The following is a 26,923-nucleotide window of genomic DNA, read 5'->3' as shown; positions in this document are numbered from 1 at the left end:
TTGTTTTCCTGACTACATCAATTCCTCTGTACATTTTGATCTGTTCATGAAGGATAAAATTCATGAAAATCCAGATAATCTTAGATCGGGGATCGTTCCTACGATCTTCAATGCAAAGTATGGGCGTATAAATTGTAATAATATGTATTTTACTGATGGGTCCTCTATGAATGAGTCCATAGGATTTGGAGTGTTCAACGAAATTTTCAGCACCTCCCACAGTCTTCAGTATCCTTGCTCAGTGTATATTGCTGAATTGGCAGCGATTCACTAGGCGCTGGACAGCGTCGCCTCACGACCAGTTGAACACTAAAGGGTGTGTCACATCAAATTGCATCACGGAAAAAACGCTGTAGAAATTTAATTTTTAGGAATTATATCTTCAGCTTTCGCTTATAATCAGATAAGAGTGTATAGATCACGTTGGCCATGCTTCACTGTCAATTTTTCGTAAATTTGGAAAAATGTCGTCGAACGAAAAAGAGCGTCGTGAATTAATCCTGTACACTCATTTCGAGAATCCGCAGTTGTCACATCGGGACATCGGTAAGATGCTGGGAATCGTCCAATCCACGGTCAGCAGAGTACTAAAACGATACTTCGAAAACCTAACCATCGACCGGACGGTGAAGAACGGCAAAAATGGATGCTCCGTCAGTGAAAAGGATCACAAGCGCGTAGTTAAGCAGTTTAGACGTGATCCGAGAAGTTCGGTCCGGGATGTCGCCAATAAGCTGAATTTGTCAAGTCCATTCGTCCAGCGGACCAAGCAGCGGGAGGGCCTGCGTACATACAAGGTTCAGAAAGCTCCTAACCGTGACGAAAGGCAAAACATGGTGGGGAAGGCGCGAGCCCGGAAGCTGTACACCGAAATGCTGACGAAGCCGTATTGCCTGGTAATGGACGACGAAACCTACGTCAAAGCGGACTTTCGTCAGCTGCCGGGCCTGTTGTTCTTCTCCGCAGACAAATTCAGCGTTCCGGAGGAGATTCGCAAGCAGAAACTATCCAAGTTTGCCAAATAGTACATGGTGTGGCAAGCGATCTGCTCTTGCGGAAAGCGGAGCGCCCCCTTCGTGATGACCGGCACGGTAAACGGGCAGGTTTACCTTAAGGAGTGCCTACAGAAGCGCTTACTACCACTATTGAAGCAGCACGAGGGCCCGACCATCTTCTGGCCGGATCTCGCTTCGTGCCACTATTCAAAGGACGTGTTGGAGTGGTACGAAGGTGACCCCGTTGGCAAAGGAAATGAACCCGCCCAACGCGCCGGAGCTTCGCCCAATAGAGAAATATTGGGCGATTATGAAGCAGGCCCTCCGGAAGAACCCAAAAGTTGTCAAATCGGAGGCGGACTTCAAGAGAAAATGGATTTCTGTTCAAAAAAAACTACAACCTGACGTTGTACAGAACCTTATGGACGGGGTAAAGTGGAAGGTGCGAGCATACGGGCTTGGGCTCGAAGTATGAATAAAAAGAAAATGCCAAAAGTTGTTTAATAGTTTTTATTTTACTGTCTAAAATTTTCAAAAGGATCGGTCTACTGGGCGAATTTCTACAGCGTTTTTTCCGTGATGCAATTTGATGTGACACACCCTTTATTACATTGTAACGGATAGTCTTAGCTCTGTCGAAGCTATCCGTTCAGTGAGGCCGGAAAAGCACTCGCCGTACTTCCTTGAGAGAATACGAGAAATTTTGAGTGCTTTATCCAGACGCTGTTATGTCATTACCTTTGTTTGGGTCCCTTCACATTGCTCAATTCCGGGTAATGAGAGGGCTGACTCATTAGCAAAGGTAGGTGCGATTGAAGGCGACATTTATCAGCGTCAAATCGCCTTCAATGAATTTTATGTTTTAGTCCGTAAAAATACCATCGCTAATTGGCAACGCAAATGGAATGAAGATGAATTGGGCCGGTGGTTTCACTCAATTTCCCCTAAGGTTAGCCTCAAACCGTGGTTCAAAAGTCTGGACTTAAGTCGGGACTTTATTCGCACCTTCTCCCGACTCATGTCCAATCACTGTTCATTAGATGCGCTACTCTTTCGCTTCAATTTTGCCAGTAGCAATCTCTGTGTTTGTGGCCAAGGTTACCATGACATCGAGCACGTTGTTTGGTCGTGCGAGGTGTATCTTATTGCCAGATCGAATTTAGAAAACTCCCTTCGGGCCCGAGGAAGACAGCCCCATGTACCGGTTAGAGATGTGTTGGCTCGGTTAGACCTCGATTACATGTCCCTAATATATGTTTTCCTTAAAACTATCGATCTTCGTGTGTGATTGTCCGTACACCCTTATCCCCTCCTTTTTTTCCTTCGCGAGCGATTGTTTCCCTTCTGACAAACTATAGAATAAGCTGAAATGTAAATACATAATAGATTTAATAATAGATTTAAGAACTGAGTGTGATGAGCGTGAGTGTGAATGAGAGTGTGAACACTGTATAATATCCTTATAACCCCTCCTTTTCCAAAAAAAAATATGTCACCCTTCTAATCTCGAGTCGGCCGCGAGTAATCGGTTTCCTACTTTATTAACCCTAGAATTCAGGAAACATGTTGAAATTTACTAATAAAAATATACTTAAGAGTTCGGCTCCTTTAAACCTATGTAACTGAGCCTGTAGAAATAAATGACTTAAATTTAAAAAATAGATAAAAGTATTGCTATCAAGAAACATGGTCATGAATCTGACAGCAGTGATGAATGGCAATTTAGACAATTCTAAAATTGAATATTAATAGCGAGCTTCTATCTTTACAGTTCAACACATAAAAACGTATGTTAGAGATAGCGCATAGTTATTTGAATGTACTTTTAAAACATGCCCAGGAAAAGATTTATAGAAAATTTTACCCATGACAGCCCGAACGCAAATTTGAGATATGTCCAACTAACAAATCCTCATCAGTGTGTCGTTTTCATGATAGTTTCGCTCAGCTCTATGCTTAATAATGCTTGAACTATTTGTCATCAAAACCTCTATTCAACCTTTGTTCGTGCAAATTAGCAGAAATTATTAAGCTATCGCCAATATTGGTCCTTAAATTATGTTTAAAGGCAAGTAGAGAACGTTTAGGTGGGGACGTCTATTCGACCATATTTTGATTTGTTTAACTCTATTTAGACTACACAATCAAAGAAGATGATCTTCGTTCAACAGCATTAGTTTCTTTCACCAATTTTCTATAAATAGGATCCGCTTTTTGAAACCTTGACAGACACTCTCTAGAGTCTTTTACAGCTATCACATAAAACTTGCTCAGCTTTTAATGGGCTGTTGAAGAAATCGCCAAGATTCGAATGCATGGCATTTACATCGATGATCCTGCATCAAATCATTTGCTCCGTTAGACCACTTTAAAATGTAATGCCAAGCAGTGAAACATGAGTCTAAAAACGCTTGCAGTAAATGCTAATTTCAGTAGGCATGTGTTGTACAAAAGCTGATTTGCAGTTGAAGAAGCGATTTTGAAACGTTTCTCTGGCATATTATACAAGTCAATATCAGTGGTTAAACAACAGCTTCTATTTGGTCTGAATAATTTCTTAAACAAAGTATAGCTCAGCACACAATACTCTGTGATTATTCAACTGATTAGTTAAATAACAGCAAATGATTGTTTGTTGGTTAACACATAACTTAACAATTCCGTAGGACGATCGATGAAGTAACTCGTAGAGTTTTATAAACAAACTACTGTCGCTGGGATCCAGATCCAGATAAAACGGTATCAAGGGAAGTAATTCAAAAGGCAATACGTATAATTTTATTATTATTACAATCGACTGATAGCGAAGTACTAAGCTTTAACCAAAAAAGAGAGTCGATGTAGAGAAATCGATGATGTCACTCACATCCCTTTAATTTTGAGCCCCTCATTCAATCTTCAGTAGTACCAACAACGCTATATTATTTCCGCTAATGCCACTCCTGCCCTAGTAGATGCACTTTCAATATTTTAATATTTTTTTAATATTTTTTTATTGAGAATGGCGTAAAAAAAAAAGAAAAACTATGTTTTTACCATGACTTTTACAGTGATATAGGGATTTGAAAAAAAAAAATTTCTAATTTGGCACCCAATTATTTTTTTTGCATAGCGCTGGTGATAAGATTTGGGGACACATTTTACGAATACACGAATACAATAGAATCATATATTTTTGAAAAATAGAAAAAATTATGAAAAATAGTAAAAAATAAATATAAAAAAATTATTACAGGTCGGACTCGATTAAACTACAAGGGCTGGAAAGTCCCGGGATTTTTAATGAAAACAATCGTTTTTTGGGCAAAGCTGTATTTATTCTGCAACATTCTGCAACATGCCAAACCGGCTGTTGAATCATCAACGCGCCGCGGCACCCATCGCCCGGATGATTGTGGCACATTTACCCGAAACCCACTTACCCGAATTCCACTCACCCGAATGTAACAAATACCCGAATTCGACAGCTACCCGAATGTAACATCTAGCCGAATTGACACTCATCCGAATGCGACATTTACCCGAATGCAACAATCACCCGAATGTAACATCTACCCGAATGCGAGACTTACACGAGAGAAGGATATATTCGAATAATACGCAAATTTTATTATTAGGAAGTATTTGTATATTTATTTCTGAGGTGTGTTATATAAAGATCATAGTTGTCTTATAAGTTCATTTCCATCCAAAAAGTTCGTATTTTTCGTGAATAGTGCAATTTGGGTAATAGCAGCATTGGATCAAATCCTTTTCAAAATAATAAAAAGTGAAAGAATGCAGTTTTATAACGTATAATGAAATTTATCTATTCATATGGATAACGCAGCCCGTTCACTTTAAAGAAAGCTGACAATTTTGGTACATACGTATTATGATACTGAAGTGCAATTTATATTATGAATTTATTATTTCGCAATAAAATTTATTCTGAGGTCACTATAATGGGGGAGGAATTCCCATCTAACGAGGATGAGAAACTGAGGTGGCCTCAAGCCGACAAGGTGATGCAATCTGAGCCGTCGACCGTAATGTACCAGGTAAACGTATGCCGTCCGCAGAATCCCGCTAACGCTCGGTCGGACCTAACTAAAGGATCGTTTCCTATGTTTCAAGCAAACCGGGCAATCGATGGAACACAGGTTTGCTTGCGAGAGGCCGCCGCTTCCGACGGCGGGTCGGCGGCCGACTCGGATTGCGTCACCGCGGCGGCTTGGTGCCGCCTCGGTTCCTTATCCTCGTTAAATGGGGACCTCGCCCCCATTACATTCTTCTTCTTGAATGGCGTTAACGTTCCCTATGGAACTTTTGCCGTCTCAACGTATGCATTAACTAGCGTCATTTATTAATACTTAGTTGAGATTTCTTAAGCCAAATAACACGCCTTGAATATATTCCGAGGGGCAAGCTCTAGAATACGCGTGACCACAGTGCAAGTCGAAGGAAATTTCTTTGACGAAAAATCCCCCGGCCAGGACGTGATTCGGACCCGAACACCCGGCATGATAATGTGAGACGCTAACCACTCGGCCACGGGTGCACTGCCCCCATTACATAGCCCTCAGAATAAATTTCATCACGAATTAATAAATTTATGATAAACATTGCGCTGCGGTGTTAAATATGTTTTCATCAATTCTTTGCACATTGTCATAGCATTTATGCTTATATTTTTATGTTAAAATTACCTGCTTAATTTTCGAATTAATCCATAACCCATGCTCGTTTTTTATGATCTCAGTGCCTTAAAGATCAACACGGAAAGGAAAGAAGACGGTATGTCAATTGTGCCTATACAAATTTTTAAAAATTACACCGCGAAGTCTTCAAAATCATTTTAAAATTTCCTCATTACAATTTCTTATTTCACTTCGTATTTTTGTTGCTTTTTCATGTTGTTTTGATTTAATCATATTTATTAACAGGAGATTCGACGAAACTCGCAATCTGATTCAGGTAAACATTCCATTCAGGTAAATGTAGCATTCGGGTAAATGTCACATTCGGGTATTTGATATAAAGGGTGTGTCACATCAAATTGCATCACGGAAAAAACGCTGTAGAAATTTAATTTTTAGGAATTATATCTTCAGCTTTCGCTTTAAAGTCAGATAAGAGTGTATAGATCACGTTGGCCATGCTTCACTGTCAATTTTTCGTAAATTTGGAAAAATGTCGTCGAACGAAAAAGAGCGTCGTGAATTAATCCTGTGCACTCATTTCGAGAATCCGGAGTTGTCACATCGGGACATCGGTAAGATGCTGGGAATCGTCCAATCCACGGTCAGCAGAGTACTAAAACGATACTTCGAGAACCTAACCATCGACCGGAAGGTGAGGAACGGCAAAAATGGATGCTCCGTCAGTGAAAAAGATCACAAGCGCGTAGTTCTGCAGTTTAGACGTGATCCGAGAAGTTCGGTCCGGGATGTCGCCAATAAGCTGAATTTGTTAAGTTCATTCGTCCAGAGGACCAAGCAGCGGGAGGGCCTGCGTACATACAAGGTTCAGAAGGCTCCTAACCGTGACGAAAGGCAAAACATGGTGGGGAAGACGCGAGCCCGGAAGCTGTACACCGAAATGCTGACGAAGCCGCATTGCCTGGTAATGGACGACGAAACCTACGTCAAAGCGGACTTTCGTCAGCTGCCGGGCCTGTTGTTCTTCTCTGCAGAGGACAAATTCAGCGTTCCGGAGGAGATTCGCATACAGAAACTATCCAAGTTTGCCAAAAAGTACATGGTGTGGCAAGCGATCTGCTCTTGCGGAAAGCGGAGCGCCCCCTTCGTGATGACCGGCACGGTAAACGGGCAGGTTTACGGGCAGGAGTGCCTACAGAACGCTTACTACCACTATTGAAGCAGCACGAGGGCCCGACCATCTTCTGGCCGGATCTCGCTTCGTGCCACTATTCAAAGGACGTGTTGGAGTGGTACGAAGTCAACGGGGTCACCTTCGTGCCAAAGGAAATGAACCCGCCCAACGCGCCGGAGCTTCGCCCAATAGAGAAATATTGGGCGATTATGAAGCAGGCCCTCCGGAAGAACCCAAAAGTTGTCAAATCGGAGGCGGACTTCAAGAGAAAATGGATTTCTGTTAAAAAAAAACTACAACCTGACGTTGTACAGAACCTTATGGACGGGGTAAAGAGGAAGGTACGAGCATACGGGCTTGGGCTCGAAGTATGAATAAAAAGAAAATGCCAAAAGTTGTTTAATAGTTTTTATTTTACTGTCTAAAATTTTCACAAGGATCGGTCTACTGGGCGAATTTCTACAGCGTTTTTTCCGTGATGCAATTTGATGTGACACACCCTTTATGCGGGTATTTGTTGTATTCGGGTAAATGTCCATATGTTGCATTCGAGTATTTGTTGTATTTGGGTGAATGTCATTCGGGTATGTGTTACATTCGGATAAATTAGTTTCGGGTAAACGTGTTTCGGGTGAATGGGATACAACCCGCGCGGATACCTTTTTCATGTCCAAAATGTCGTGCTAAATGTATCGCACCCGTTCTATTGAAATGTTTACGGAGTCTGCTGACTCGCGTAATTTCACTTTACGATCGTCGAAAACGAATCGATGCACTTGTTTTACGATTTCTGGACTCATAGCCTCTTTTGGCTTTCCAGAGCGAGGTGCATCTGCGGTGCTTATACAGCCCATTTTGAATTCACCGTTGTTCTCGAAGGAGCAGAAATGGAATAACATTTCGTCAACCACTGCATTGATTGTTCAGGAGTTTCCCCATCAAAAACAATGTTTGATCAAAATACGATATACCTCTTTTCCCATTTTCTATACGAATGCTCAGGTAACGACACTTAAACACCTGTAGTTTGTGAACAAATAAATTAAATATCATATAACTAGAGACTGTATAAAATGAGTCCCCAAATCACAAATATAAAAAAACACATACGAACACATTTAAATATAAATCAGACCAATGCTGGGTTTCAAAATTCTAAAAAAATAAATCAAAATATGGAAATAGGAAAAAAAGTAACCCGCAACACTCCTAGATTCTAAAAACAGCACACATATGTATAAAAGGCGTAGGAACGCATTTAAATACAAATTTGAGCAGTACAGAAACTCTAACCACCCAAATAAATTCAAAATTTCGACATGTTTTAAAAGCCATTCCATGCCAAATCGATATAGTGAATCTCAGATTTTCGTCAAAAGTGGTAATTTTGTTCTTTATTGCAAAACGTTAGAAACGTATTTTTTTATTTTTTTTATTAGGGTGCCCATTTTCATTTTAGGGAAGTCCGAAAAATCAATTTTTTTCACTATTTCCCAAAAATGACTTTTTTCAAAAATTCATATCTTTTGAACTACTGAATCGATTTAGATGATCGATGTATCTAATTGAAACCAATAAGCTTTCATAAAAAATATTGAACTTGCAAAAAAATGGATTTTATTTTTGTAATTTTTTATTGTAGTCGTTTTTTTATTGTTTTAATGCCTTTGGACTACAGGGCGCTATATATTTTTATATTTTTATATAACATATTTCGATATCAAAGATGCTATTTTGTTTTTGTTTTTGAGATATAATTTTTCAAAGTTAACCGATGGTTCGAAAAAAAAAATTTCCTTCTTTTTTCCCACTATAAGAATTCTTTACCTTTGAACTAACAGTTCGGCTGAGAAGTTTATATGGAAACACAGTAAAACTATTTTTATTTTGAAAAATTCAATTTATTTTATTAATCAACATAATTGCCTTCATAGTACTCTTTCGGTTTTTCCAAAATAGGCCTCAGTTTCGGTAATCACTTCATCATCGGTCTTTAATTTCTTGCCAGCGAGCATTCTCTTCAGGTCTGCAAACAGAAAATAGTTACTGGGGGCTAGATCTGGAGAATACGGTGGATGCGGAAGCAATTCGAAGCCCAATTCATGCAATTTTACCATCGTTTTCATTGAATGATTTTTTTTAATTTTTTTCACAATAACAAAAGTTGCTTCACTCTCAATGCTGTAACTCACGAACCAATCGACCGATTGCTGTCAAATTTTGACACGTATCCATTGAGAGATGGTGCTTTGTGATAGTCAAGTGGATTTTTGCAAGAGACGCCATCTAGACGTCAACTTTTTGAACTTTTCAGCCAAACTGTTACTGGACCAATTCAGATGATCGATATATCATATTGAAGCTTATGAGTTTTTTTTTGAAAAAATATTATGTTTTCGGAAAATTTGGACTTTCGATTTTGTTTCGAGTTTTTTCATAGTTTTCTCGGTTAAAGATAGTGGGCGCTATACCGTTTTATATTTTTCTGAAAAGCTGAGGTATTTTTACATAATATATCCGAGAATCAAAGAGGTGTTATTTTTCGTTTTTGAGTTATTATTTTGCAAATTTAACATGTTTACATCTTCGTTCAATATTCCTATGTGACTAGATTAGAACTATGCGACTAGAATCCAATCTTACCGCAAGTGTGATATTTTTTCAAAGCAGATTAGCGTATTGGCTTCAATTTAATATGTCGGTTCAGTAGTTCAAATGTTATAAATTTTTACAAAAAGTCATTTTTGGATAAAAGGGAAAAAATAATTTTTCGGACCACTGGATAATTTTAAAAAATCATATCTCGAAAACGAGAAAAATAGCATTTCTGATATCAAGAAATGTTATGTAAAAAATCCTTAGCTTTCAAGAAAAATATATAAAAATATAGCGCCCTCTAGTCCAAAGCTATGAAAACAATAAAAAACGACTACAATCAATAATTACGAAAATAAAATCCATTTTTTCGCTTCAATATTTTTTATGAAAGCTTATTGCTTATTGGTTTCAATTAGATATATCGATCATCTAAATCGGTTCAGTGGTTCACAAGTTATGAATTTTTGAAAAATGTAATTTTCGTGAAAAAGTGGAAAAAATCATTTTTCGGACCACCCTAAAATGAAAATGGTCACCTTAATGAAAAAATAGAAAAATACGGGTCTAATATTTCGCGATAAAGAACAAAACTACCACTTTTCGTGGAAATCTGAGAACCGCTATATCGGTTTGGCATGGAGTGGCTGATTTGCCCTATACAATATTTTCCATAGAGCTGGTGATTTGGTTTGGTTGCACTTTTTATTTCTTTACCCAGCCAGGCCCTTATAGCCAGAAATGAGACGGAATAGCTTTAGTTGACGAAAAATTGTTGAGGACGACAAATTTGGGAATGTATCGTCAGTTCAAACAAATAGTTTCAAAAATTTACATCAAATGAAATACACGTAATATTTTCCTTGGAAAACGGCACAAATGAAGAATATTTTTCATTCCCTGCACATATATTACCGATTCCGTTTACGTTTGCACCTTCCAAATTAAACACTGAGACTACGTGTAATTTTATTACAATCCTCTCGTAACAAACGCGCGGAATGGCAAATAAAAAGCCACCAATTGGAGGCGTAAGGATAACCAGCGACAAGTTGATGGGAACGGATGTTCATTTAAATTTGACATAGGGCGCGCACAAACACCATCAGCTTTTTATTTGTCGTTTTTCATGATCCTGACCGATCCGCGAACTCGGTGGAAAGCCTGAGATGGGTCAAACCGAGCTAAGGTCAACCCTTTTTTTTGCTCAGCTTCCACAACAAAGAACCTTTCGAGCTTCAGGATGGAGGAAAAAAAACAAACCTTTTCAGCAGACGACGTAACGAACGAAACTCATTTTGCGTCTGTTTGAGTTTTATGGGTCCATTTCACACTTTTTTGCTGCCACCGACGGAGGAGTGAAGATGCTATTCTGCTTGTCGGTGGTGAAATAACCTGTCGCATCACAATGCCCTGTAAATTCATGGTTTTAGAACTCAATTCTCGGGAAAACAAAATCAGGCGGAGGCACGTAAAATACTATAATGTGATGTGTGTAAATGGTTAAATAACTATATTTATATTACAACCACAATATTTATATTACAGATATATATAAGTCTGGTTTGCATTCCTAACGCGCCCGGCTGAAAACACACATTGATGAAACCACGCGTTCCGGCCGATGACAGCAACGACAACAGCATGAAATGGAATTTCCTCCAGATCCCTTCGGATCTCTCCTCAGCAAGCAAATCCTCTTCGTCCGTGCCGTATAACAAAATCGCTCACAGCGAAATCCCGAGCAAAGATTCGAAGGATTCGCGACGGCTTTGTTTCGTCTCCAGGGAGCTTTGCTGAAGGACAACAGATTCCAGGAATGTACATTTACGACGCAAATTTGTTCGCTTCGGGCCGTTGGTTGGGGTTTTTGCGGGCAAACCGAGGCGCGAAAAGAGACTGACACCTCTTTCAATGTGCTCTGCTTTGTGGAAACGAACTCTGTCTGTGATGATTCTCTGCGGAGGAGGAGAGTGAATAATATGTACATCGTTCTTCAAAGCTGTATTTTTTTTCAAGAGTGATGAAGAGTACAATGTTAGTGGCGTAATAACCGTGAAGAGGCCCAGTCCGCCATTCGAATATGATAGATTTCGTATTTTATTCACGGTCATCGTTGTGCTATCGAATGCCTCCCGAAAACAGGACAAAACATTCTCAAGGATTCCGACGATTCGATCGATACCCTGGATTGTAAGTTTTTTCCGCTCCTTATTCTCGGTATATTCTCCCGGCAGTGGAATAAGTTTTATTTTATGTCGTTTAATCAGAAACTTCGAGCACAAATTGACTTTGTTGTAAGCTTCGATATCGATTGTGGGAAACATAAAACGAACACCCAACTATGGGTAAGACGGTACGCTGTGAAATTAAATTCTCGCAGTGACAAAACAATTCAGTTCTCAACAGATTAGTCAATGAAGCGTTGGACCTATTATCGAACGAAGAATGACAGGATTGGAAAATTGCCTTTTCTTCGTCAACGACGACATGTCCAATTTCCAGAACGCCTTCTGCGATTTCCAGAACGCCTTCTGCGAAAAGTGATTCTCAAAATTTTTTTTACGAAAAATTACCCCAACCAGAACGGGAATCGAACCCGAATCTCCGACATGACGCTAACCACTCGGCCACGGGAGCACCTTCTCCAACTTATTCGGTATAAATAAACCATTCGCGATTTGAAATCATAGTCTCAAACCAGCTAGAGAGCAGACATCATTCATTCCTAACGCTTATCACACAGCGATACAAAAGGGAAAGAATGGATGATATTCCGTTACTGGATTTGCACGAAACGATTGTTATTGATGTCCGATTTACGGCGCAGAATACCGACCAGTGTGTTTTGACGTAGGACTACGTTCTTCATTTCTGCACGGGGATGTAAGTTCAAGGTTTCGGAAACGAGAGCGTTACGTTGGAGATGCAACGTTTTAAGCGTTAATAACTCCTGCCGGTTAAACGAAGTGGTATGATAATCACCTCTTTCCAAGGATAAAATGTCTAAGGGCTATATAATTTTTACTTATTGACCCGAAAACTAGTTTCATTACCTTGAAAATTGCTTTGAAAACAGGCTATTGAAATCACGCAAATCTAGATATAAACGGGTGCCTGCTCGGAAATCATTATTGTTATGTTATGATTGTGCAATGACTGGAGAATGTTCTTGCTCGCTCGCCAAAGCACTATGCTATTCTTCTTCCAATCCCGTTTTTTTTTTGCTACCGTTCTGAACGGAGCCTCTAACGAAGAACGAAGTAGTTATAATTCGATACCTATTGGGTAGGAAAAAGGCCTATGGCTTTGAATTCGACAGCGGAGAATACGAATTTTTATATGGGCTAGAGAATATTCCATCATATCAAAGAAACCGCCTTGTTTCATGAAAGTAACAGTGCTAATGTTGAATGTTTACGAAAGCTTTGAGTAGATTGTGGCAGAAGCTCACATGGGTTCTCTACATCGTTGATTTCATACCATTAAGTGCAGAGAGTTTGTGCTGTTGATTTCATACGTTTAGAAAGATATAATGGTAGTGGTGGAACAAAAATAAAATCATCTGTGACGACAATAAATGACTAGAAGAAGAGATACATACTGGCAATAAGGACACAAACCTAATTTATTGTTATCACAAGAACGAGAATTAATCACGCATTGACTAACTTCAGTGTCTTCTACAAAGCCATCCATCGATACGTTTTCAGGTCCGCCAACCAGTTAATTCTGAGTGACAAGCTCTAGAATACGCGTGACCAAAGTGGAAGTCGAATGATTTTTTTTTGACGACAAATCCCCTCGTCCAGAACGGGAATCCAACCCGAATCCCCGGTTTGTTAGGTGTGACATATATAACTCACCTCTTGTTGTTTTCATGTGAAAGAATTAAATGATGTTTTCGCAATCATTTTCATTTTATTTGACCCGTAGGAATCTTGTTTCTTGTTCCTTCTTTCAGTTACCAAACGGAACAAATACTTTACATACGGAATATTTTCGTGAATTATTGGGTTGGGGAATAAGTTCATAACGTTTTTATATTCCTTTTATTTTGAAATTTGTTCGCTGTTTGGAAAAAGATAAGTATTCATTCAATAGAACTCTTTCTACTCTACAAAACTATATTATGTTAATTGAATTTTTGAGTTATTTAATTTTTTAATAGTTTTGAGGCTTAGAAATTGAATACCCAGGAGGTAAAAATCAACATTTTCGACACCTGCTCTTCTTTGCTTTTCATAGAGTTCAAAAAGCTGCCGAAGCAGCCCGGGACCTTTGCGACGTGTATGGAGAAGTATGGAGAAGCACGGAAATGATTTGAAAAGTTCAAAAATGGCGACTTCGATGAAGAATGTCCCAAATCACTCTTGAAGGAGAACGGTCGCCAAACCAGTCGTGAATTGGCGGAAAAAAATAACTGCGGCGAATATATAATTCATTAACTTATTGATATAATTATTGTTCTTTGTTTAAATAAAAGCTACGCTATGAACTTATTCCCCAACCCAATATTTGTATTTGTCGATTATTCCTTCGGGAAATAGTTTTCTGGGAGCCACATTCAGGATCGTAATTGCACAGTAGTTCTCACAGTGCAGCTTCTCACATTTTAATAATGAGGACAGATTACACAATTCACAAATCATTCAATAACACGAAAAGAGCTATGGAGAATCATTGACGAAAACGGCTTCCCCGTGAAACTGACGAGACTGGTTAAGACTGCGATGGATGGAATACAGTGCTGTGTGCGAATATCGGGCGGATTATCAGATTCATTAGAGTCCCGCAGGGTGTTTCGACAAGGTGATGGTCTCTATCGTTTGCTGTTCAACATTGCGCTAGAGAGTGTTGTGAGACGAACGGCGTTTAACTTGCGTGACATTGTCATTGTCGGCAGAACATTCGAGACGGTAGCTGAACATTACACCAGACTTAAGCACGAAGCAGAGAGAATTGGACTGAAAATCAATGCGTCTAAAACCAAATAAATACTGGCTTCCGGATCCAAGCACGACAGGACCCAATTAGGTGGTAGTGTAATGATCGACGGTGATGAGTTCGAAGTAGTGGACGAATTTGTCTAGCTTGGCTCAATGGTAACGTCTGACAATGATACCAGCCGCGAGATCCAGAGACGCATTATCAATGAGAATCGTACCTACTATGGACTCCACAAACACTTAAGGTCTAACAGACTTAGCAATCGTACGAAATGTTCCCTGTACAAAACGCTCATAAGACCGGTTGTCCTCTAAGGGCACGAAACTTGGACAATACTCGAAGAGGACGAGCACTTGGAGTCTTTGAACGACGAGTGTTAAGAACCATCTTCGGCGGTGTACGGGAGGAGGGCGTATGGAGGCGAAGGATGAACCACGAGCTCACGCAACACACTGGCGAACCCAGCATCTAGAAAGTGATCAAAGCTTGAAGGATACACAGGGCAGGACATGTTGCAAGAATGTCGGACAACTATCCTGCAAAAATTGTGTTCATGGGGAAACCGGCTGGTACGAGACGACTAGGAGCGTAACGAGCAAGGTGGTTAAACATGGTGAGCACGGGGTGCCCACGGAATTGGAGAAGAATAGCCAAGAACCGAGTTAATTGAAGAAAAATAGTGAATTAGGCCATGTTGTAAAATACGTTAAGCCAAAATAAATAAATAAATAAACAGTATCGAACCTTTCGCAGAACGGAAACAGAAAAACGGAACCGAAACGGTTGCATAGTAACGGCAGCGGCCGCTACGGAGCAAATTTTTACCTTCAATATTTACCGAAAAATACATCTCTCACCACTGGAAAAAAACCCTTCTCACATCCGGCTTGAAATCTGCTGCACTTTGACGCAACTTTCAACCCAAAACAATACTCGAATTTACGAAGATCAAAAGAACGATCGGAAGAAATAATCAATAAGTACGAACACATCCATTAATTCACAGGTGCCCTCTTCTGGCCGAAAATAGGGAAATAATAGGGTTTTTCATTTCTGTACCGGGGTGTGAGTCCATAGTTTAGAAAACGAGATCGTTACATTGGAGGCACAAGGTTTTGAGCGCTAATACCTCTTTGCCTTCCCCTTCTGAAGTGGCTATTTTGAGCTATTATTTCAATTAAAAACGAACGAAATTGAACATCTTTCATTCAAAACACAATACCTACTCTCTGAAGCGATTCATTTTCTCCTCTTAGATTAATTTCGTTTCATTTTATTTATTCATATATACTTGCAGAGTAAGGACTTCTCCTTTTTAAATTCTGCAATTGGATTCTATACAAGCGCATCTTGAATGTTTGATCCAAATTAAGTGAATAACTATTTTCTTTTAAATTTATAATTCCTAATTTCGTCCTCTAGTCAGTCTATACACTCTCGCTTGAACCGTCCGCTTGAACGAATGATTTTAATGACAGCTGATAGCTGGTTCCAAAGAATAATCGCTCGCTCGACGAATGTGTCTCTAAAATGTATGTACAAAGGTATTTACTTGTGGCGGAACAAAGTTTCCGGTTCGCGTGCCTCTAAAAGTAGTGAGCTTTTTAAGGAGATGAAGGAGACCATGGTGGATTATCCTAAATAGAAAGATTATGTATCGTATTTAAAGTAAATTATGAATAGAACATCCCTCTAGCTGATGGTGAAGATAAGAAACTAGAGAAAACGTACTAATACCGAAAATCCATCAAACACACCCATTTAGCGCAATCCTCAATCTCTCGAGAGCAGCTACAGAGGCATTCGATATTATTATAGTTCCAAAACGTAAGTGAAGTAGGATAGAAGTATAGATTTAAATAGTCTTATTTCAACCGTAGTAGACAACATAATTGCAGTAAGCCTCAATTGGCGCAGGCCAGCATAGATTTTTGAGCACTGTGTATAAATATGAGCATCCAATTCCAGATCATACTGAAAATCAACTCCCAGGTTGGAAACTTTGTCAACATATTGAATGTGCTCTCTGATGCCTACTTATAAACATAACTTTTGTTTTGAAAATGTTCATAGGGTGTAGGTTACGTACCGACCAACATCAGACGTTCTCAAGATCAGAGTTGACCCTTTGCGGTCGTATTAAATTTAGGCAAGATCATGAAAAAAAAATTTTTATTTTTTTCTTGTGAACTTAATATATGTATTAACTTAACAATGTATTTTAATGTGATATTTCCATATTAACAAAATTTTGTCGCTTGAGACACATATGCGATTATTCAAATAGAATGGGACATTTATGCAATCAGTAGTTCTGATACTTATGAACAACCTTATACCACACACCAAAGTGTTACAATGGCTAGATTCTGCTGTTATGAATTTCGTCCCGCATTCCTATGCATTCAACGCACTGTTCGTTGTCTTGTGTGGGTGACCACTTTGTTTGATACTGAGTACCGTGATCTATCACTCATAGCAGCATCGTATTGATACGTGAACAGGTTCACTAGACATCAAGCTTCATTTAGAAAAAGCATAAACTTATACTTGGTTGAGTAAAATATAAGATTAGCATAGTTTCTTGCTGTGGTGGATGAGAGCAGACAAACGACCACAAAGAGTTAATTTACCGAGCCATTCCTTCGCCGCAGTCGAGAGAGCGAAAGTATAGCTGAACATCACCACCAACTATGTGTATCATACAATATTTGAGAATAGTGGGCAAATAATTTATGAATAGTGATAAAAGTTATTTTCCCTTCGAGTAAAACCTATGTGTTGGTTTCTCGCTGATTGAAACAGGGTTAGAAATGAAGGCTACATTATTTTTATACTCGCCTAGTTAATATTTCTCGTCTGCTTTGCTCTTGTGCGTAAATACAAGCTACTACAGTAAAGATAAATACTTGTTTGTGCACATTCTAGAGAATAAATTCTGAAGCAAAATATTATACACGTTCGTTCAACACGATAACGAAATAGAAAGCGAGGTTGGCCAGAGCGAACCCAATTTTTATAATGTGGCTTTTTTGTCCCTTTTCCTAGACGAATCACAATGATTAGAAATATTCAAACAAATATTTTCGTCTATTGGGGATGGTAAACATCGTGTACTACACAAATCATATCAAACGCAAAGAAGTGAAAGGGTTTGAGAGTTATTGACAAGCACTGTATTAGGTATAGGATTGACATGGTCGAGCGCAGAAATGATAGATTGCTTTCAGAGCAGTTTTTGAGCTATTTTTGGGATCAAAAGGTTTGTTGATAAACATCATTCATACTCCTTTTATCTTTCGAATGAAGATATCATCATACTACCGTTTTGTCTCATATTCCGAACACTTAAGCCATCAAGGCCATTAAACAGTGTCTCATTGCTCAAAATGGTACTCTATCGCGAAATTAATATGATTGTTGGATACAATAGAGCCTTTTTTTCATTTGACTACAAGAAAATTGATTTACAAATACATATTCATGGTGAAAAACTAAAAATATGTTTAATCACTTTTGTCTCAAATTCCGAACACCATTTTTGTCACTGACTCACATTCCGAACACTTTTGTCTCAAATTCCGAACAGCAAAAATGCAATTTAAAAAAAATCATAACTTTGAAACAACTAAACCGATTTATATGATCGATATATCTAATTGAAATCAATTAGTTTCAATTTCAATTTCTGCTCACACAAAAAATGGATTTTGCTTTTGTATTTATTGATTGTATTTGTTTCTTATAGTTTTCATGGTTTCGTGTCCAAGGGCGCAATATCGGTATCGATACCTGCAAATGATGTTAAAATGAAGTCTATAACCCAAAGAATATCAGGAATATTTTGAATATAAAATTATTTATTTATTTATAACATTAAAGTTCAGTAAATTCACATTCAAAAATGAAGTGTTCGCAATTTGAAGCATGCGTAGAAACTTGATTCATATTCCGAACACTAGTTTTAATGAAGATTTCTGCATAAAATATCATTTTATTTCATCCATTTATTGTAGATTATTACCATTTCTAGCACTCAACATAAATACAACAAACAAAATAGTTGAAAAAACTACAAAGACTGAAAAATTAACGATGCTTATTTTTTACAGAATTTGCAAACGCAAACATTTTGTCATTGGTTTTAACTGTCACTTTTATGCAAATGCTTAATATTATAAATTATAGGCTGTATCGATACCTGTAAATGATGTTAAAATGAAGGGTATTACTCAATGAATTTCAGGATTTTGATTATTCAATTATTTATAACATTAAAGTTCAGTAAAATTACTTTTGAAAATAAAGTGTTCAGAATTTAAATCATGCGTAGAAACTTGATTCATATTCCGAACACTACTTCAATATAAATTTTAATGAAGATTTCTGCATAAAAAATCATTTTTTTCACCCATTTATTGTAGGTTCATTCATTCTCTAGAACTTAACATAAAAACAACAAACAAAATAGTTGAAAAACCACAAAAAACTGAAAAATGAACTGTATCGATACATGCAAATGTATCGATACCTGTAAATGATGGCAAAATGAAACCTATGCCTACAAAAATGTCTGTGTTTTCATTATTCAATTATAAATAACATAAAAGTTTAGTAAATTTACATTTAAAAATGAAGTGTTCGGAATTTGAGACTGTTCGGAATATGAGCCAAAACGGCATTATTCATGATCAAATCCTTACACCCCGAATGCATCGCACACATTTTCATAATTTTGAACTTACACCACCTTACAGAAATTAAATAGGTAGTCCTACATCAAAAAACCAAAGGTGAATTTATATGTATCGAATGTAGCGACACCAGCTATTCCGTATACACCGTATATAAAATTTGAAATGAGAATAAGTCGAAAGAACATATTTCAAAATAGCCTCTACACAATTATTTTCAGCTACACTCAATACAAGTAGAGGAGATGTGTCTAAAACGCGCCTGCCGGGCAATTTGACCCGCCTGATTTTCTCGTAAACCAGCAAGAATAGAAATGCATTAGATACAGTCAATCGTGCTAGGCAATGATAGAATCCCACCATGCAAGTTTTACATTTGTAACATGTTTGAAAAAAATAAGAAAAATAATTTTCTTCGGAAGCGATTTTCGATGTAATTTTCTACATCATTTCTATAAGGTTTTTGTTGCTTGAAACCGATTCAAAGGCGAAAACTGTGGGTCATATTTATTGAGTCGAGTTCCCAGTGAATATCTCAGATGAAGAAAATGGTAAGAAAGGATACATTTCCTTTTCAATTTGATATTTTACGCATCAGCTTACCATCGGGCAGTACGGCATACCCTCGATCGGGGCAATTCGCTCGCTTCCGGCCGGATAACATTCTCACGCTTGAGAAATAGCTTGTATGTGAGGGATGCCAGATGATTTTCTCAAATATCTCTGCATGACACGAATAAATGTCTTCAAATGTAATCATAATGAACAAAAATTAGCAAACCATCATGATATTTCTAAATCATGTTCGATAAATCACAAAATCAATTGTTTTCAAATACTTTGAAATGGCCTTAGTATGTTTTCACAAAATTAAATGTCTTCTAAACGAAAACATGTCTTCACATCTGGCATCTTTATTATGTGCTAAGAGAATGTAGGAAAAAAAGAGCGCGGACTGGAGAATTAATGCACGAATACTGGGAGAACACGCTCACCGGAGAAACGGTCACTGGTGGGCATGAAGTGAATATATTGATGGGATCTCTCATTCATACAAGCTGTTTCTCTGAGCTTTATAGTCTCTGAGAGAAACAACTCATGGGCATATTATATTTCTGCTGGGCCATTTAACACCGTATGATTGGAAATTTAGAATTTGAGCGCCTTACAAAATAAAATTCGTAGCACTTTTGTTATTCAGTATCTAAAATACAGAACGATAACAGATGACTGAGGGTTAACTAATCTACGTACTGACGTAGTTGTTACCTTAAATTTTAAGAGCACGGTCAAGATAAATCCATTCTCGCTTAGGGGGTGCGTATTACACACTTCTCCTATACTATTAATAGGGTGATAAAATAAACAGAAAAAGATTAATTTGATGAATAGCTTCCGCATCACAGTATTAAAACTAAGATTATTCGTTATTATGAAGTTTATATAGAAATGCAAAATAGCGAAAATTCTGGTAGTAAAATTATAATTTTAATTAATAAAAATAAAAAAAAAATTAATAAAAAATAATAAAACATTAATATTATCAGTTTAGTTTCCAACGTATCTACCACATTTCGTTCATTTTTAAACCGCCTCCAACCGCGAAGATGGGCTAAGTTGTTTGCTGCACACGTTATTAAACACGACCTTGACTATCGAAGCGGAAAGTTTCACCGAGAACAGGGTGCGCTCATTGCAGGAAGCTGAGTTCCGCCTTCCTCCATCCGGCTATACTGTCGAGGGACAAACCATCCTCCCTGTGGCTTTACATGACCAGAGCGGCTGACGTAACATTTGCGGGAGGCACGAGTGGGGAAAGTCGACAATGAAAAATAACCTTGATCGGGACAGGAGAAAGAGTCAGCTTAAAAACCTGGTTTCCTGGTTGTCCCGTGTGCTTTGAAAGTGGAATTGACTTGATTATTTCCTGTTCGCTCTATTGAGCGTAATGGGATGAAGATTATGATGAGTATTCGCGCAAATTCATTCGTTAACATTTTGTGTATGTGTACTGTTGACCTACACAGTAAAAATTATCCCAACGACGTACCACTTCTGTAGAAATTGCTTACTAATCAAACTGTCCATCAATACAATGAGAAAATTGATTTTTGTTTTCTTTTTTCTAGCTGATAGTGAAAACCACTCACCAAGAGCCACCCTTTAAGACAAATTCACACCCACGCTCCCCGTTGAATGTTGCAAAGCAATATGAAAGCGACCTTTTATGTACGCTAACTTTCTCTTGGGCTTCCCAGCGGTCCCAGTTGCACGGCGGGTGATTTCCTCTTCCTACCAACAAGCTTAAACCAATAATGGCCCTTTTGTTTACATCGACAAGTAGGAGATTTTTGTCCCATAGCTTTTTTCCCTGTTGCTGTCTTCGTAGCCATCGCGCTTGTTGCTCAACATTATTCTATGTTTTGATTATCTTATAATCGTTCACGTTTCTCTCTGTCACAGCTCCCTTATGATTGCGATTCGCTGTCAATCAATGCAATAAAGCGAAAAAACATCGGATGGGTGGTGTGGGTGAAAACTTCTTTATTTTTGTGTTTTCGAACAATCGAAGCCAGCATTATTGAGAGAGAATGAGAGTCCCATACTGTGCTCAGCACAGGGCGTAGTAGTGGTGTAAGAGAGTGAAAATTGAGATACTGCGTGTTGTGAGGGAGAGATACGAAAAAGGACAAATATGTATGTTTGTTTTGATTTCTATGTGCATTGGTACAACATATGGAATGATAATAGTGCTGCTAGGCTCATTTCCAAATGAGCTTATTTCAATCTGTAAATATCCTTGAGAAGCCATCCTACTATTGTAGGATGCTAAATCGATATGTGAGACAAATTGAAATAGAGTTATTTGATAAAAATTCAGTTAATTAAAATTAAAACTCCGAATTAGCGAGCTTGATTTACCGAAAGCATCTGCAACAGCAAAAAAAAGAAAAAGAAGGTTTATTCCGCAAGTGTAAAATATCAGATTGGGGAGAAAGAAATTCATTTTTTACGTGAAATTCAAAACTTTATTTAAGATGTTTCAGATTGTCCGATTTGGGTCAAATGTGCATCATTTTGTTGTATAATTTGTTGTCATTTTAAAGGTAGATTCACTTTCACAATCTCCTCTTGATCCTAACTTTTTATCACTCAGGAAGTTTTGCAATACAAAAAAAGGTGTTAATCGATTGGTGCCAGGTCCGGACTATATGCTGGATGCATTAAAACTTCCCAATCGATCTCCCGGAGTTTTTGGCGAGTCACTGTGGCCTTGCGTTGTCCTGATCGAACACAACACCTCTTCTGTTGGCCAATTCTGGTCATTTGTCGTCAATCACCAGCTTCAAACAATCCATTTCTTGACAGTAGTGATCTGAATTTAGTGTTTGACCATACGGAAGCAACTCATGATAAATTGTTCCTTTCAAGTACCACCAAATACACAGTAGAACTTTCTGGGTCGTTAATTGTGGCTTGTTCATGGCTTCGCAGATGGAAATTCGATCCACCATATATTTTGATGTTAATTCGCATAGCGCAAAAACAACGAACTTGTTTTTGAATCCAGCTTTACGCAAATGGTTTAAAACTGTTTTATGATCGATCTTTAGCTCCTAGCTCCTACACTGCGTTTCATAACTATAGAACCACTCCATTTTTCTGAGTTCCCAGAGATATGTAAGAAGTCAGTTGAATTGAAGTATGTAGTGTAGGATATAATAGCTATCTCCATTTATAAGACTGGCCATTTGAACTTTATTGTTGTGTACAGGTGCGAAATATTCAGAAAACTTAAATTCCAGTGTTTCATAACTATAGAACCAGATGGAAAAACTCTCACTTCTTTACAAAATTTTTTACGTCAATTCCACATGAATGACAATAAGTTTCTGGTTATCTTCAGTTCTCAATCAGTTCAAATAATCCATTCGGGGTGGTTATGATCAAGCTGCGCCATGTTGTAGTGTGTATCTCGTTTCTACGCAGAGCAGAGAATTTATGAATTGATGTCAAATTACCCAAGTGTTACGGTGTTTTTGATGCAAAAACAGAAGCAAATGATTCTGAAGTACTTCATTGCACTTCTGACTGTACATTCGTGGTGATGAAAAGCGATCTGAACCAGGTCTTTTTGAGAAACCAGATCTATAATTATCAGGATCTATTTGGAATACTATGCCTTTTAATAGGTCTTTGAGAATGTATTGTGCATCGATGTTATTTCCAGAAAATAAGACACGAATGAAAATTCTACAATCGATTCGATTGATATCTTTTTTGTGAGAAGATTATCGTATTATTCGCGCCATCAAACAGCATTTTTCATGAAACGAAATCTAGAGATCAAAACAAGTGATAAGAAGCTTTTCTTATTTGACGAAGTTCTAAGGTTTTTTTCATGAACAACGAAGCCTGCATGAGGATGAATTTTGTGCAAAAATCAAGCTTAAACTCGCTATAGCTTACATCTTTGCGAGAAAATTCATGATCTGACACGGAATTTACAGTTAAGGATGAATAACCTTGAGTTTCGTTACAAACTTTAACCAAGACTATGGACTTGTGTACATAAAGGTAGAATGGCCGCTCTTACTAGACAACGATCTATATGAAGGTATGATGATTGTAATTTAAGATGCATAAAGAAGTGTTTGAAACGATATTGCATAAAAATTCAAATAAATATGAATATCAAACGGTGTCAAAAACTAAGTACTTCAAAAACCACGAATTCCACTCCACAGTGTCCACGCTGGCAAGTAACGTGTTTTTTTTTCATCCCATTACTTTATTTCTGGCTCAGTAGCATGTTAGCTGTAACAGAGCCGAATTTTAATCGTGTACATGTCACATGGTTATCATATCTATAAATAGAACATTACACAGTTGCCATTTTTCGGCGCAAGAGAATTATTTCTATACCATGTGGTTCATTACACAGTAGCCATTTAGGCGTAAGAGTATTCTTTCTGTCCTTCCATTATCCAGTTAGACCACCAGACAGCGGAGACAGCTGATATGTGCTATTCACAGCACGACAGCCCGATGGTTTTCTTGCTCTGCTGACGTAGTTATTCTGGAATAACACAAAGGTGGTCAATGAGGGCCCTGAGTTTTGAAAAGTAACGTGGTTTTGGTGTGTTTGAAATTTAATTACCACAGAAGAAAAGGAGATAACAGTATAGTGCCAAAGAGCAAATTGTAGAGCGATTTCAGAGCTTTAATTTGTTCTAGAATTAACCAATCAAGAGTCATATATTTTTGTGGGAGGAAACTTTTGAAAACCCCTAAAAAACACTAACTTTTAAGTTGTGACATAGACTATGTCTTTCATGTCTGTACCGGGTGTAAGTTGAAAATTTAAAAAATGAGAGTGTTGCGTCAAAGGTGTTAATTTTTTTGGCGGCTGCACTTCGTTCATGATATTAACTTTATTCAAGAGATGAAATGGCTAAAAGTTGTATGATTGTTACTTATTGATCCAAACTTTTTTTTTCAATAGCTCAAAAACTGCTTCGAAAGCATACTATTGAAATCACTATAAATATAGCTTCCTTCTTTCATTTCACTCACGATTGAATTGCGGTTGAGGCATGCCTCGACTGGTCAACCACTCAGTTTCTATTTTGCTTCCACGTGGAGTGGCAATGAAAAAAAAAATCGTTTGTTTGCACCTTGTGAATTTTATTCTCACGAGAACAAATGTGAATCATGTATCAAACATCTTTAGTTGCTTTACAAAGCCTTGCGAACCATCAATAAGTTCAAAAGAGTTGAATTTTATGTTAATAATTTTATGTCCATACTTATGCTCATCCACTCACACTGAAAGTTTTTCTTCCATTCCTTCATTCATTCATAGATAATTTTTTCAGATGCAATTTCAAACAAATGACTATCGACCGAGCGGCAGTCCTACGTCTACCTTGCGTTTATATCGCAGTTATAACCCACTTCTAATTTTTTACTTTCTAAATGATACTCAATCTTACTAATTGAAATGGTTTACAATTTCGTACTATACTGAATTTAATCTCTCAAATGGAAGCAACATAATTTTTTGAAGTACTTTTTGAATAAAAGACAGTTTAAGACGAACAAGAACTTTTCTTCAATTTGTTCATATGCATATGCACTATTGTGAACCTTTATCACACCTTAAAATATTTACGCTGAGTAACCTGTATATTTCCTATAAAAGATTCCACAGTGTTTTTACCAGATAGATAATACATGTTTATTTTTTGTTCTGTGTATTAATGTTCCGGAGTTAACAGTTGAATAAAAGAGATTTGTACAAAGAGTGAATTTGTAATCTAATGGCATTATCACATTACAATCAATTCAACAGAATATTTATTAGAGAATTCTCTAGTAGTTTGACAGTGTTGCTGGCAACACTCAACATATCCTTGAGTGACAGGCGCCAGTGGGTGGTGAAAATGTTACACAACTTTTCAGGAGAATGTTTACCAATCAAAACCAAAATTTTATTCAGTCCTACAGAACCGAATGGCTGTTTTTGCTATATGAAATATGAAGAGTCAAATGCAGAAAAAACATAATTTGCTTTCGAAGCATCAGCCAGTTATTCGACACGCGATTCGTATTACAAACATTTGTTTGAGTGTGATTCAAAATGTTGTGTTTTACTTTCACATAGCGGCGTTGTTGTTGTTGAGCGTATATTGTGACATATCACTTAGAATAGAATGTTATCATTAATTTGTACTCTGCTTATTCTCTCGCAAACGATGTGTAACGCCAGTCGCTCCCATTGATAGCTCTCTCCCTCTCTTTCTCCTGGGTTGCATTTTTCTGCTGATCAATTACACTCATTCCACTTTCTGCTTTCTCTTTTCTATCAACGCATATACACATATATTCTTTAATTCATTCTGACATTATCGTAGAAAAACATAATTCGCATTCCAGTGGAAGTTCCCCCACATCAACTGGCTTCTACTGCAACTTACATTTTAATTTCGCTTTCTGCTCTGCTAAAGGTGCACCTTTAACAAATACACCGCTCGATGCGTTCGTTGGGTTCCACACGTTCTATCTGCGACACTAGCAATTGATTTTTCTATCTTCAGTACGAACTTATTTTCAACACATGAACTTCAATTCACTAACCAGAACGCAGCTATTATATTTACTACACCTATAGCACTTAGCGTTTCCTATAAATTCGCCAATCAACGGAACACTTCCACTTCTAGCGAAGAAAATCAATCGATTATTCAATATCTCACTATCACTCGATTTAAATTGACATTTATCAGAGATTCACAAATCTGCAATTTGCTAAAAGTACGGGCATCTGCACAACAGCGTAACTAAATCTCCACGAAATCCAACACGGTTATACCGCAAAATCTGGAAAAATCCTCCGGAAAATCGGAAAATATTCTCCTGTCTGGCCACTATCACCTTGTTTCTCGTGGTGCGCTGCCTTCAGTTCTCTCTCTTTCTCTCTTCTTCTCAAGAAGGAAACAGGCCAATGTATATAATATGTCACAGCAGAAAAAAGATACGCTTACCCACAGTCTGGGACAACCCGACGGTATCTACGACAGCGGTGGAATGCCACTTGAACCACGTTCGACGAACAACATCTGGCAGCTGGGAGAATTGGGAGAAATACCAAACGTTGAGCACGGCGAGAGTGCAAACGGGAAGAGCGTTGTGTCTCGGATGGACCTTCGCTCCAGAAAAACAGTCCACCACCATGGGTCCCCATTCATCCCCTAGGCCACCCGCAGTGAGTGTTCTCTTGGCTTTGGAGATGGTACAGCGGGAATGAGTTACCCAGCGGGTGAGAGTATTATGCTCCCCAAGGATACTTTGCACCGATGGCATGGTGTTTTA

The 26,923-nt window shown here is 38.0% G+C and overlaps 1 protein-coding gene across 5 annotated transcripts in view; it reads right to left on the bottom strand.

Annotated features, from left to right (window-relative positions):
• LOC129778219 (TLD domain-containing protein 2) overlaps positions 1–26,646 on the bottom strand; it is a 438,692-nt gene extending 412,046 nt beyond the window's left edge. For all 5 annotated transcript variants that reach the window (XM_055784977.1, XM_055784979.1, XM_055784981.1 and 2 more), the window contains exon 1: positions 26,029–26,646. Coding sequence is in view for 2 of the 5 variants with exons in the window: in XM_055784983.1 (XP_055640958.1) it covers positions 26,029–26,030 (2 nt within the window). In the remaining 3 variants the exon portion in view is untranslated. The remainder of the gene's footprint in view (positions 1–26,028) is intronic.
• Between the last annotated feature and the right edge of the window lie 277 nt (positions 26,647–26,923).

The sequence above is a fragment of the Toxorhynchites rutilus genome, chromosome 3 (assembly GCF_029784135.1).
Source record: "Toxorhynchites rutilus septentrionalis strain SRP chromosome 3, ASM2978413v1, whole genome shotgun sequence".
Classification (NCBI taxonomy): Eukaryota; Metazoa; Arthropoda; class Insecta; order Diptera; family Culicidae; genus Toxorhynchites; species Toxorhynchites rutilus.
The sequence above is the reverse complement of the archived record's forward strand: the minus strand, read 5'-3'. Positions and strand labels throughout refer to the sequence as shown.